At 37.7% G+C, this 14,397-nt stretch overlaps 2 protein-coding genes across 2 annotated transcripts; both read left to right on the top strand.

The window, feature by feature from the left end:
• The first annotated feature begins 3,251 nt into the window (after positions 1–3,251).
• LOC122314796 (RNA exonuclease 4) lies at positions 3,252–8,112 on the top strand. Its single transcript, XM_043130393.1, has 7 exons — positions 3,252–3,474; positions 4,329–4,480; positions 4,591–4,724; positions 4,950–5,155; positions 5,290–5,496; positions 6,864–6,944; positions 7,593–8,112. Exons 1-7 carry the CDS (start codon positions 3,428–3,430, stop codon positions 7,840–7,842), a joined length of 1,077 nt encoding a protein of 358 aa, XP_042986327.1. The 5' UTR covers positions 3,252–3,427; the 3' UTR covers positions 7,843–8,112.
• Positions 8,113–9,000: 888 nt separating this feature from the next.
• Positions 9,001–13,694, top strand: LOC122314670 (protein PALE CRESS, chloroplastic). The gene is made up of 7 exons (XM_043130164.1): positions 9,001–9,225; positions 9,337–9,404; positions 10,122–10,316; positions 10,609–10,695; positions 11,309–11,359; positions 12,073–12,252; positions 13,215–13,694. Exons 1-7 carry the CDS (start codon positions 9,096–9,098, stop codon positions 13,446–13,448), a joined length of 945 nt encoding a protein of 314 aa, XP_042986098.1. The 5' UTR covers positions 9,001–9,095; the 3' UTR covers positions 13,449–13,694.
• The last annotated feature ends 703 nt before the right edge of the window (positions 13,695–14,397 follow it).

Here is a 14,397-nt window from a genome sequence, read left to right as displayed (position 1 = left end):
AAGGCATCTGGCAAACCTTGCTGATTATCTTCATCTCTGGTCGAGGCTGTGACTTTAGGACGCTTAACGGCGATAGAAGCACGACAAACCGGACAATTAGAATGAGAATTGAGCCACAAATCAATGCAAGGAGCATGGAAAGAGTGTTTGCAGACGCTTAGCTACTTCACTTCTTCGCCATCAGCAAAGACCGACAAACACACTGAACACTCACCTTCAATGTCTTTGACATGGGTTTCCTTCTCAAACTTCACATCCAAAACCACCTCTCTGCTGCTGATATTCCCATCGTTGTCGCTGGAGAGTCTCCCAGAGAAGCTCTTGTGGCGTCGTCGAAAAGGGTTGGGAGGGCACTTCACGGCGAAGAAGAAGGTGTAGACCACAGAGAGAGAGCAGAGCAGAGAGAAGAGATAAAAGCATTCCTGTCTGAGAGAAACCGTGGGGTTAGGGCCTGGGGGGGATTCGATAAAAATGCGTCGGGCTTCATAGCCCACTCCGGTGTCGACTTCGTTCCTCGAATCCCTTTTACCCATACCGAGGACCTCGAAGAAAGAGATGAGCTTTGCGGCCTACAAGATGATGCAATGGCCGACGGAGATTCGATAAAAATGCGTCGGGCTTCATAGCCCACTCTGGCGCCGACTTCGTCCGTCGAATCCCTTCGATTGGAGAAGGCCATGTTTACTCGACTGATGAGAGAGAGAGAGAGAGAGAGAGAGAGAGAGAGAGAGAGAGAGAGAGAGAGAGAGAGAGAGAGAGAGAGAGAGAGAGAGAGAGAGAGAGAGAGAGAGAGAGAGAGAGAGATAAGGTAGCGGCGGCTAGGGTTTCAGAAAAGAATATGAACGAGAGAGAGAGGGGGGCTAGGGATATTAGTGGGGAAAAAGAAAATTAATGAAGGAAATCGGGTATCGGATTTTTAATTCGTACCCGAACCGCATAGGTCCGGGTTTTGCAATCTGGGCCGAAACCCGGAACCGGAATCTGGTAAAACTGGATTTCGGACCGGGCCGGATTTTTATGAACAGTCTTAGCTGATGTCACATGTTAGTCTTCATGACTGATGCAAATTTTAAATATTGATGTCACATATTAGCCAGTCAAAAATTTGTCAAAACCCCAAAACAAGAGGCCATTAGCCATGCCTTGACTAGCACCCGCTCGTGCCAAAATAGCATGCTAGTAGCACTGTTGGCGTCATTTGATTGCCCACAGACTAAGCCCTTGGTGAATGTTAGGCCACGGTCACCCTCCATCAGGCAACGAACAGTCAGCGCGCGCACGCAAGCGAGGTTGTCACACCACACTCAACTCATGGCTAGATTGCACGCACGCCTAGTGCATGTGTGCAGTGTGCACGCATGGGCTTTGCACACACACTGCACGTATATATGGGTCGTGTATAGGCACAAGGCCCATGCATGCTCTAGGCACCCACGTAGCGCACACATGCACGCCCACATTGGAATTGACGGTTCGGCTACCCAGCAGGCCCACACATGTTGGCATGCCACTCAACGCCCTGGCCTTGGCCAAGGCCATGTTGATCAATGCCCAGGCACTATCAGCCTGGGCCATGCAAACCAATGCCCAGACCTCATTGGCCTGGGCCATGCAGCAGCCTACCATGCTCAAGCCCACCACAGTCCAACCCAGTGACTCACCAATGGCACCCAGCCCACACAACCTGGGCCACACATGCAAGGACCATGGACCAGCCAAGGCTAGCCCGACAGGCCTACCTGAAGACCCATGCACACAAGCATGTAGCCCATGGTGTGAGTCATCTCGGCCACCCATGGGCCACTGACAGCATGAGGCCTTCATCAGGAGGCGTGGACCCAGAATCATTTTCCTTTGTAATCATTTTATTTGCTTTCTAGTATAAGTTAGGCACTAGGCCATCAGTTATGTTTATCTTTGAACATTTGGACGAATTTGGCTTGTAAGTCCCCATAGACACATTAGTGCTTGTCATTTAGGTTTCATTGGGTGCAATCCGTGAATTCCAAAGGAGAAGGCTCACCCTGTGCAATTCGTGAATCAGGGTAACCTATTCATTTCATTATTTTCTTTTGATTAATGCATTGTTGAGATATTTCAGCATTTTGGATTGTGTCTATTGCATCACATTTGCATTTGTTTGCTGATCATTTTGAACCATTCGAGCGGGGTATCGCGTAAGGCAGCCACGAGTTGCCATTGGAGGGCATCTGGTCTGCACCCGGCCACCCTGGTTGAATCTGGAGCAAGGTCAGGGACAAGCTGACAGTTACCACCTACTAGCCAAGCCACACGCTCAGCCCTCGCCACCTGTCTAGCCATAACCGCTCCCATACTTTGTATGGAGTAACCAATCATCCCTTAAACTGCTCAGCCATCACCCACTCGGCCAACCAACTAAAACCACCCTTAGCCACGTGTGCTTTATCCTTAAAAAACACCTGTGCGTAACTTGGTCAGCCACCAAGTAAGCGATATCTGTGGTTGACTTGATCAGCCTACCATCAGGAAATACCTGTGTGCTTGATTTGATTAGCCCACCAGCAGGAGCCACGTGTGCCTAACTTGATCAACCAGCCACTTAACCGCCTGATTCCACTCAAACCGTTTTAACCCATTCAGCTACTGCACATGCATGCATGCACGCCCAGTCACTAGAATCACACCCACTATCAGCCACTGAACAATCATACGAATTCGGCCAACACCACCTATAACCATCACAGTCAAGCAAGTGGCAGTTCACATCGGTCATTAAGGAGCAAGAAGGGACGCGACAGCTTGGTGTCTAGGATCTCAACGAAGGACCCTATCAAAATTGACACGTAGTGTTTTGTTAATGTTTAAATGATAAATTGACGGAAGTAATTAGTTAGGATTTTCTTAGAATTTAGATATTAGTTTTATAAAAGAGTAATGATAGAGCCACCGAAAATCTTACACCTTTTTTATAATGAACATTCTAATTTTTTTTCTATTTTTGTTTCTATTTTTTTCAAACATTTTTTAAATCCATTTAAATATTTTTAAAAATATATTAAGTAAAAAAATTTTAAAAAATTGGTACAAAATAGTTGTACAATTTCTCAGTGACTCTATAATTTCTCTTTCATAAAAATTAAAAACTGGTTCTCGAATTATGAAAATGTAAAAACTTTATGCACTGATTTTCCTTTTTTTTTTCTTTTTTTTTCTTTTTTTTTTTAATTTTCAAAGCTTTACCGTGCTCCGGGAGTTTGATTCGACACGGTCGAGTTAACAACTGGAAATTAGTCGCCACAACAACGAGGCCTCTGGTATTTCCGATTCTCAGAGAATCAACCTTCACGAATCACACCTACATTTCGTGCTCTTATTTGTATAATTGTATTCTTCCGCCTGATTCTCACACGGCAATTTCCCGCCATCTTTGGATTCTTCCATCTGCATGGACTCCGAAGCAGCAGCAGACTTTTCCAGAACCCTAACTACAAGGTCACTTTTCTCTCTTCCTCTTTCTCTCGCACTTCTTTTTTCGCTACTAGTGAGGTTTCTGCGGAAGTTTTAGCATGTATTTCAAAATGGGTGTGGTAGGTTGCTGGGAAAACTCGGAGAAGAAATGGGAAGCTTGAGTTTTGATCTTCTTTGTTTTTTGGTGGGGATCTATCAATTTGTTGGTTATTTTGTTGCAAATGGTTTTATTGCCTTTGTTCGAGCAATGTTAGGATTTGAACAATATTTTCAATATTCAAAAGCTCGCCTTGCTCTGTCCATTCATGCAATCGGATTGTGGTGAATAAATTATACTCGTTGATTTGTAACCCAGTACCCCGGAGGTTTGTAACTGAACCCTGAATCTCTGGCTTCTCTGGTCTTAATCCGGTTTCTAGAACCAGTCTTTTTCCAAGAGTTCCTTACATGGAATACAGCATTAGAAAGTATCATACTACTCAAAGCCTTCCGTCTTCTCATATTATTGAACCCGGACATGCCTTATTTTAATAGTGTACTTGGTATTGAACAAGGATAACAATAGCGCAATTGACATACTGTCTAATTCAAAGATACAAGTTAACGTTATGACTCTGAGGTTTCTGTTTTGTCACCAATGTAATATATCGTCGTGGCTCCAAATTCTTGAAACATTTTTTTAAGAGTTTTGCTACATACAAGCAAGGTCACGTACTAATCTGCATATTAATACTGATTCCTTTATATTCAAAATTTAAATTAGCATTGTTTTCAATAAAATTAACTTTTTGACCAATCATATTAGATTAGTGCACATATTAGTGCATAATTGTGCTTGCAACTAGATTTTTTTTTTTTTTTAATGTATTTATTGACAGGCACAAATGCCCTGCATGCTACAAACAATATAAGAAAAAGGGCCATCTTGTCGAGCACATGAAGGTCTCAAACCACTCAGTTCATGAACCTAGATGTGGGGTGTGTCAGAAGCACTGCAAATCTTTTGAATCGCTTAGGGAACATATTATCGGTGAGATATTATTCCATATGCATTCTGGTTAGAGTACTGCATAGTTGTTTTGATTCATCTTTTAAATTGTTTATCTCAATTTTTTTTCTTAAATATTCTTTATTGTATAGGTCCATTGCCAAAAGCAAATTGTTCAAAGATTTTCTCTGCACAGGGCTGTAATCTTTGCTTGAGAGTTTTTGATAGCTCCAGTTCTCTCAGTGAGCATAAGAGAAGCTATTATGTCTCTCCACCTACTCCAATAGTATGTTGATTGGTGATTTCTCTTTGTATGCATCCTGTGTGCTTGGGACTCACCTATTTTCTTCATTCAATGAAATTTTATTTACCTATAAAAGAAAAGTATGGTGATTAGTGAGAACTTCAAGCACCCCATGCAAAAACTGAAGTTATCAATCAAAGAAACTCGGCAGAACTGTATCTAGCCATGCGAAGTTTTTCTTATAAAATTTGGGTTGAACTGTTGCAGGGAACAGTGAAAATGCCGTATTCAGACTCAAATTTTGTAAACCAAAATTGCAGAGTTCCTGAAGCAATTGCTATAGATTGTGAAATGGTTAGTGGTGGAAGTGATGGATCACTTGACCTTTGTGCTAGGGTTTGCCTGATTGATGAAGATGAGAATGTAATTTTGCACACTTATGTGCATCCCCAAATCCCAATCACTAATTACAGGTGCTTGTGTGCTTTATGCTGTCTTAGTTTTATAAGAATTATCTCGAATGTACCTGCTAATTATTCACCTATCATGCCATGAATGTTTGTCAGATTGCTAATCATTCACCTATCATGCCATGAATGTTTGTCAGATTTGAAATAACTGGGTTAACTGAAGAGCATCTAAGAGATGCCTTGCCACTTAATGTAGTTCGAGAAAATATTTTGCAAATTTTGTACAATGCAGAGCCCACTGGAAGGGCAAGGTTGAACGGTGGAAAGGCTGGGCTTCTTGTTGGGCATGCATTAGAGCATGATTTGGATTGCTTGGGAATGACTTATCCCGATCATCTGCTGAGGTATTAGAAATTCTTTCTAGATTCCACAAGTACTTAATACAAGGGCTTGTTAAAATTTAATCTTGAAAAATATCCATGATGCTTATAATGAAATGGAAGCCTAAAACCAGGACAGATTGAGGCATTGTCATGTGTTGCAATAATCAAGAAATATTTTTTTTTTAATAAAATGAACAAAATGACATTTGAAACACTACTCATATTACACCATTGATGTTAAAAAAAAAAATGCTTTTACTTATTTTAATTAGATTTTTTTTTATGAGTAATGTAAATTTTACCAAGGACAAAGGGGCGCAACTCAAGTACATAGGAACTATCCAAAAAGATACACTCAACTAGTAATAAGAAGAAAAACAACAATATTCCTTATGTTCAAATAAGCTGAAGAATTGTGAGCTATTGTGACAAGGCATCCAAGAAGAGACCGTTGAAAATTATGGCCTCAAATTCTAACACTATCCACTTATGGTCTTCAAAAATTTGGGCATTATGTTCTTGCCAAACTTTATTGTGCCTTTTGACCATGTTAAATCAAATACTTTAATTTTTTTGTATTCATCCCCCATGTCACCACTGTATTCTGCTAGTTTTGAATGAAACTCCAATAATGTCATACTTTGATCCAAGATGATCATATGCAACTGATATATGTAGTCCATAACCTATCTGCTACATCTTACGAAGTACCTTGTGTGGGACTGTTTAATTATTTATTATTTTCTTGTTTTTTGTAAAATCGTTTCATCATCTTTATGGTCTATTCAAATTGAGCAATCTTGATTCTCATGGCATTTAATAGCTCCCTCTCTCTCTCCCCCCCCCCCAAGTGTCACCATAAGGATTTGGACAGTAACAATGTTGGAATTAGTTATATGGACCCGAAGTCTGATAAAGACTGGATTTGCGCATCCAATTGCAGCAGAAAACATCATATTTTTGTTTTCAAATGTTTCCAGATGCATCTTAAATGCGTGTAGGATCAAAGAATGATATGCAAGTATTATTTTTTTCTTCTCCTTTGTAGAAATTATCTGTAGTTTTGTCTGTTGAAAAGTATTTGTGAAATGTATGTTTCACTTGTCAGGTCAGCCAAACCTAAGAAGTGTTGGCATTGACCATTGTAAATATTTGGAGAAACTGGTAGTTTAATAATATATATTTTATTTAGGCTTAAAAGTTCTGCCTGAAGATAAAAATTTCTGAATCATAACTTCTACATTTTGGATTGGTAATGTGGAACGAACTTATGCTTTTATACTTCGATGTGAACCTAATTTTTATTTGAGTGAAGCTTTCAGTGTAGAAATCTACCTCAATTTTGTGCTCAACAGTTACCTTTCCTCTTTGATTTCATTCTAATGCAGGGATTCGGCAAAATACCTCCCATTGATGAAAACAAATCTAGTTAGCCACTCTCTCAAGTACCTCACCCGTACATATCTGGGGCAAGTTCTTGTCCTCTGTTTTATTTTATTTTTTTGTTTGTTTGTGCTCTTGAGTTTTCTTTGGATTTCTGTTAAAATTACTTTAGATTGCGGATGGTTTTTATACAAAAAAACTTGGTCCTATGGCTTGGTATTGTGCTCATAATAAATTCTTCTTCTCTTGAACCATAAAGATTTAAATTTGACTCCATAAAATTTGTGAAAGTCATTATTTATGGTAAAAACAACAAATTTGGCATGTTTTCCTCCATGGAACATTAGATCTCTCTTAGTTTTGTTGCTTTTGGGAATTGTTCTCAGTTTGTCTATCATAAACTTTATTTTCCAATACAAAGCCCAGTGAATGGAAACATATTATCAGAACAACCAAGAGGGATCTCGAGAAAGGATAAAGAAAGACTCGTTAAATACACACGTTTTTGTAGTAAAGATCAAATTTAAACTTGTTTAGGTTGTAGTTCTTAGAATCTTCATTGAGCATACTTCGTTGGGTTGTGAACTTGTGAGTGATTGCGGTTTTTCTGTTCATCTATTCCTAAAGCTGTGGGACTTGGCATAGAAGTCCTGCTCTAATTTACTTGGAGAAGTGGTGCTGACTCTGCAAGTGCTTTGGTTAATATTTAGGGTCACAAGGTTTTGGTTTCACAGGTACGATATCCAGGCTGGTGTTCATGATCCATATGAAGATTGTGTATCTGTGATGCGACTCTACAAGAGAATGCGTAGCCTAAATCATCAGAAAGATGGTATTGAGATATCAACTGCTGCTTACCATTCCCAAAACACTAGCAGCAACTATGGTTCCTTTAAAGCAGAGGAACTTGAGAAGATGACCCCAGATGAGCTTTATGAGATTTCACAACCAAACTATAAGTGTTGGTGTCTGGACTCAAAGTGAAGCAATGCCAGCCTTAGCAACTGATTTCTTTCTTCATCCATATGGCCTTATAATCTTCTCTGAGAATGGAAGGTTATAAATTTTGTAGCTGGGTTTGGAGAGGCAATATAGTTTTCAAAATACTGTATTTATAAACTGGTGTTTTAGGTGGAATAGGAGTTTTACATATTCAGAGGGAATTGTGCTTAGGATGTCAAAAATTTATATCCAAGAGCACTTTTGTATGTGTGTGTGCTGTGTATATATATTATTGTTGGTATTTCCCTTTTATCTGTTTTTCGCCTAAAATCTAAAGGAGGGAAAAAGGGCCTTCAAGTTTTATGTAACTTTCTTTAACATCTTTGATACTTTCAACTGGAAAAATGAAGAATATTACACTGCCTACATCTACGGCATTTCAACCACGTCCTAACAATTTCTTGGGCTACATCCCCCTCCCCGAAACTCTCCCAAAGAAAATGCCACTTCAACGTAAAAATATCACTAATATGGAAACAAATGCTAGCCACGAAAAAAATTAAAAATTTAAAAACTAAACAAATTTTCAATCCTATTACATGTCTTATCACAGTGGTGATATTAAAAAAAGAAAAATGATATTTACAATTAGTGACTGGATAAATATCGTTCAATATTTAAAAAAAAGTGAATAAATATAATATTTACATAAAAAAATAATTTTTTTAAATAATAAATTTTATTCTTTTTAAATCAACCGCATAACACTTAAACACTTGTGCACTCCATTAATGCAACATTACTCAGAATTCTGTCGGCAGATCCAATTCCCTAAAAAGCCGACTTCGGCAGTCATTTATTCGTAGAGGCCAACGGTCCAAAATAAGAAAAAATCTTCATAATCTCCCAACATTTCACACTTCATATTTTTTTTAATTTTTATTATTTTATTTTTTATTAAATATTTAATATATAAATAATGAATAAAAGAATTAAATTAATTTAAAAAGAATAAATTCAAAAAAAAATATAAAAAAATATTAAAAAATTAAAAAAAAGTGAAGTATAGAATATTAAGAAGTTGTGTAACATTCCTCCCAAAACAAAGCGGGGGATCCAGGAACGCTATCGGCTTATACAATACCACCAGTGTAGAAAACCTGACTTTAAAGGAGCCCAAACTGAGGGTCAAAAAGCTCTCTTTCTTTCTAGCCCAAGTAGTAATTGCTGGACTACTCTTCAACTATATAATATATCCCTGCCTCTGTCTCCGAGTATTTATCTATAGAGTGAAAATGGAGGCAAAGGTGTTGAAGCGAACGTGCTTACTTCCCCCGCCATTACCAACTCACCCCGCAGTGCTCGCTAGGCTTCCAGTGCTTCCATTCCCTTCTTCCTCTAAACCCAAGTACTCATCCCTCTCAGGTTAGTTCCCAGCACCACAAACACCTTTTGCCCTTTTAAAGTCTAGTATTTTCTTATCTCTTAGAAGTTTTTTCTTTCCTCTCTCCTTTTCTGTTGGGTTTCGGTAACCAGTTCTGAGGAGGAGCATGAGCAAAGATGAACCGCTCATAGATGGGCTTCCGAAGGAGTATTATGATGATGTATGTAGCCTTTTGATATAAGCTATGGCTTGCTTTGCACCTTTTGCTTAATTGGATGTCTCTTCTTTTCTTGTCTTCCCATGTTCTTGATGATTATTCGGTAATCTTTTTTATTATTATTATTATTATTTATTTTTTTCCCTGAGGATTCAGCTGAATTCCTTGGATTTCTAATATCGATATCTTGTAGAGTAGCTATATCTGCCACTAAATCATTAATTCGTAATATTGTTTAATATAATGCCTTTACAGCTAACAAATTGACCAATCTGAGTTTATGTTTCTGAAATTGCAATTGACATGGAAGTTAATGATGAGGCTCTTTTCGTGGTCACCTCTTATGAAATAAGAAAATCTTCCAGTGTGACTACTTAAAAGTTATATCATATATTGTTTTTTCCCATGTTAAATTTTTCCTATGTTTTAACTTCTTGTTTACTTGATCTACGCCTATTTACTTGATTCAATAAAACCTTATCTACCAATAAAAAAGGGTATTGATGTTAATATTTAATTCGTTAATTTGATGTATCGGCTGACCTAGCTTTATGGACTACTTAGATATTGATTTATGAATATTGGGGGCATAGTCTGAGTTCTGCCTACAACAATATTATGTAGCCTGAATATTAAACCTAATCTGTAATCCTTGTAATGTTGAAGTCGTGATATGTGTAATATACTATTTGGAGTTGGCAGTAACCTTCTCTAGGTTAGGAATGGCAAGCCCGGCAGCGGGAGAAGACAAAGGAGTTGCATAGACGACGTCAAGAGGAAGATGAAGAAGAGGAGAGAAAGGTTCAAGAGTATCGTGAAATTGCCATGCGTTTGCAGGGATATCCGGAAGAAGATCTCAAAAAAGCACGGAGATTAGTTTCGAGCTTCATCATAGCTGCTGAAGAAGTGGAAGAGGTAATCGAAACTACATTAGCAATAGCCATTACTTCATGAATGGCTTTAATTTGTCAAGAGATTCTGCCCCTAAAACTAGGAGAATGTTTTCTTTCTTGCATTATTTTTTGCACACAAGAAATCCCCTTTATCTTTGTTTGGTTTTCTTCTCATTACAATGAAAATTTTGTCGCCACCATAAGGACACTTCATCTCATTGCTGTCTCCCCACATGTGTCTCTTTGGTAGCATGTTCATTAAGTAATATGTTATGTTGGATGGTTGTCACTGTGGATCACTTTATTTTGTGCAGAAAATTGAGGAAGCTGCAGAGAGAGGAGAACTCACTGAACTTGTACTGATGGTCATATGGAATCGCCTTGATCTTGCTCGCCGAGATGTCAGTTGGTCTTTTGTTGTCTTTAACATTTCTTTTCATCTTTTTTTTCTAAAGCAATGCTACAACATTCTTTTTTCTTTTTTTATAAGTAGGAAAGTTTACTCAAGCATAAAATGGGTGTTACTTCAGTACAAAGGAAGTATACAAGAGACCCACCTAACTAGGAAATGGGCAAACTGCTAGCAAATCCTGAAAAGAAGAAACAGAATAAGCTACATTGTTTTGGAGCACTATCCAGTGAAAGAGGGTGTTAAGAAAAGATGTCTGCAGCTCCGACATTGATTTTAACACTCTTAAAACCATACTCATTTTTTTCTGGCCAAGTACTCCACAATAAGCAAGAGAGGATCATCCTTAAGCAAGAGCGGATCATCCTCCAGAATAAATTATATTTATAACAAATATATTTAGTCAGGACTTACAAAAGCGAAATTTGGGAACTCCATTCTTTTCAGTATATGGTTCTCCCTTGTCCTTTTATTTGCTTTTGCCTTTCTTTTTCTTTGTTTTTTGCAAATCTTACAACTAGAGTATGAGGTCAATAGAATTTTTGATATGATGTCTTCTCGCTCTCTCTCTAGTATTGATTCAGATATTTCTCACACTTTTACAGGAGGAAAAGGATGCTATAAGAAGTCTTGATCTGTTATACAGAAGGGTTGAGGTATGTGCTTTACTAAACTTCTCTTGAACTTCAGCACAAGTCATCTTAAATTTTTTAAGACAATTGTACTTATAAAAATAAAAAATAAGATAATTGTAAAAGCAATTTAGTTGTATTCTTAATTTTCTTCTTCTAACGTTTCTAATGCTGAATTTTTAAACCTTGATAATATGTATTATCTCCTAATAAAATGCCTAAGTAATTTGTATCATCTGATTCTAAAAAACATGTTTGGCTTATCTTTAAGTGGCTCCAATAGTGAAGGAGTCCGTCTCTATGCCTATAATTTCCTTTTGTAAGAAAATGTGTTCAATGGCTGTCATATTTTGAAGTGAAGTACCATAGATGTCTTCCAATCTGATTTTATATGCTCTGTTCGTTATTTTAATGAATTTTACTGCATTTCTTAATCTGGTTTGTGTCATTTAGTCCTAATCAAAGTTCGGCCTTTCTTGTTTAGATATTTTGCAAGATTTTTCTTGAACTAGCAGTTGATTTGTAGAACTGGCTTGAAGATCAAAATATCTAAACTGATTGATATACTTTTTCAAATATTATCTGAGAACATTCTGATTTTAAGTTGAGTTCCAGACATGATCATGTCCACCCTAGTACATCTTGCACCATAATAATCCTTTAGGCCCTCTCTTTTCATTTTCTATTTTTCCTCTTGGGAGAAAATTATAAAGATCTATATTTACTTCGAATTTTAGACTGAGATTCTGAAAAGGGAGGCCACCCCTGCCATGAGACTGCTCAATGATCTTTTGAATATGCATGATGAGTTTGGCGATGAAGGCTGGCTGAAGGAATGCAAAAAGCTCATGGTTGATACCTTTCCAAGAGAGGATCCATTTAGCATTCTTGTTCCAGCAGGATTTGACATTGATAAGGTAACCTGCAAATATTCAAACCGTATGGCTTATGGTTTTTATTGAACTACACGATAGACACAGCTACGAAGTATGTTTCTTGCTGAACTCAAGGATCTGTTATAAGTTATAACATCTTCTACCTGCCCTCTTTTCTTGTTCTTGTTTCTTTTGGGCCCTGGATGTCTGATATGTGGTTTTAATCTCAACCATTTGCTGCTCTTTTCTTATCAATGATAATAAAGAAATCTTTTTTTACGTGTATACAATAACTACTGGCGATTCTCTAAAATCTGCCACACTCTTTAGTGTATGCACAGTTGGAATCAGAAGTGGCACAAGCCCTATTGAGTCAGAACCATAGCCATCTCTCCACGTAGGGGCAAGTGCATCAACTACTTCATTAAAGCACAGAATGAGATATCATTAAGAGTTGGTTTTGATTATATTTTTTTTATTGGCATGGGGTGTCCAACAACAAAGTCCCTACTTATCCCAAGGGTGCACAGGCCCGCAGTAAGAAGTTTCCCGTAAGTGCACCTCAGGTAATTCAAGGGAAAATTCCCTAGTCCAGTGGACCCTGGAAATTATTTATACCTAAGAGGGTTTGAACCTTAGACCTAGAGGGAACAACCCATCAAGATCAAGACCTTTACCACCCGAGCCAACCTCTAGGGTTTGGTTTCGATTGTTAATAACATGTAGAAAATAACTAGACTAATTGGAGGAAAAACGAATTTCTCGTTCTGTTAAGATGGAAAACAAAAGCACAGTTACTTCTGGTTCCATCCAAGTTAATAGAACACTCTCCCAGTGGGAGATTATTTACTTTTTTGGATAATATTAGGCATTCTGGGACTTTTCATTTAACTTTAGGTAAGTTACACATGCATAAACAAGATTTGATGCAAATGCTATATGATAATGATAAAATTAGTCTTGTCATATAACTTTGTGACAGCTGTTTTTTGTTCTCTAAACAGCATCAAGGGCCACTTCGACCTCCACTTGAGGATGATGATACACTTTTGAGGGTAGACTTTGTTAGAGAGGTTGATGCGTTGCTACAAGAGGTCCGGCATGAACTAAGTGAAGCACAGGATGTGCATGGGTTTGATCCTGAATCTGTTGCAAGTCGGTTGAAGCAGCAGGAGAAAAAACAAACCATACGTCAAGTAGAAGCTCTGCTAGACCTGGCCATAAATTTGAAATGGTAGACATACTATGTCCCTTCTTTGGCCACTTCCTCTTGCAGGGGCTGCGGATTTTTCTTTATTTCATTCCTCCCGTTCATGTTTTTCTTTCCTTATTATTTTTGTGGGGGTGGATGTGGGGGGATGAATGGAAGTTGCCCTCAACCAAACTGAAGGTATGTTAGAAAATATCGCTAGGGAAGTGCTGAACTTACGTTTGAAATAGAGAAACAGCCGACTAAAGCGTGGATTTGTTGTTTCATTTTTCCATTACATCTACTCATCTAGTTCACTAGAAAATAAGCCATTTTGGGCCCAATTACATTTCTGTAAGCTACATGAGACAAAGAACATGCCAAAATTTTCAAGAACCCAGCAATATTTTATAAGAGTTTTGCTATATACAAGCACAGTTGCGTACTAATCTGTGTATCAATACTGATTTATTCATACTTAAAATTTAAATTAACATTGTTTTTCATAAAATCTACTTTTTAACTAATTACATCATATTGGTGCACAGATTAGTGCATAATTATGCTTGCAACTATATTTTTTCATTATATAATGTGTAAATGGAACATAGTGCCGGCAAAAGAAAGCATGGTGCGGAACCACGTTCCTCGTGCTGTGATGCAACAAACGCATGCAATTGGAAATTGAAAAAAATTTATTTAAGCCTGAATACACAACAATCTTACGAAACATGTTTTTCCACTTACTATATAAACGGTTTTGAATGTGTGTTGGAAGCTCCCCGTCCATGCTTTCTAGGTCTATTTATACGATGTGATTCATAAACTTTTCTGTTGTATAATTCTGAACATACAAATAAATGGGAAACTGCAAATTGTCAAAAACTATCGTATAATTTCTATACACGGTTTGCAGCTGCCATTTGCTTATTAAAGGGCATTCTGATTTGCAACATTTTAGTTTAATTATAGCATTAAACTACAAACAAAGGACTCAA

Source organism: Carya illinoinensis, chromosome 7 (assembly GCF_018687715.1).
Source record: "Carya illinoinensis cultivar Pawnee chromosome 7, C.illinoinensisPawnee_v1, whole genome shotgun sequence".
Classification (NCBI taxonomy): Eukaryota; Viridiplantae; Streptophyta; class Magnoliopsida; order Fagales; family Juglandaceae; genus Carya; species Carya illinoinensis.
The sequence above is the reverse complement of the archived record's forward strand: the minus strand, read 5'-3'. Positions and strand labels throughout refer to the sequence as shown.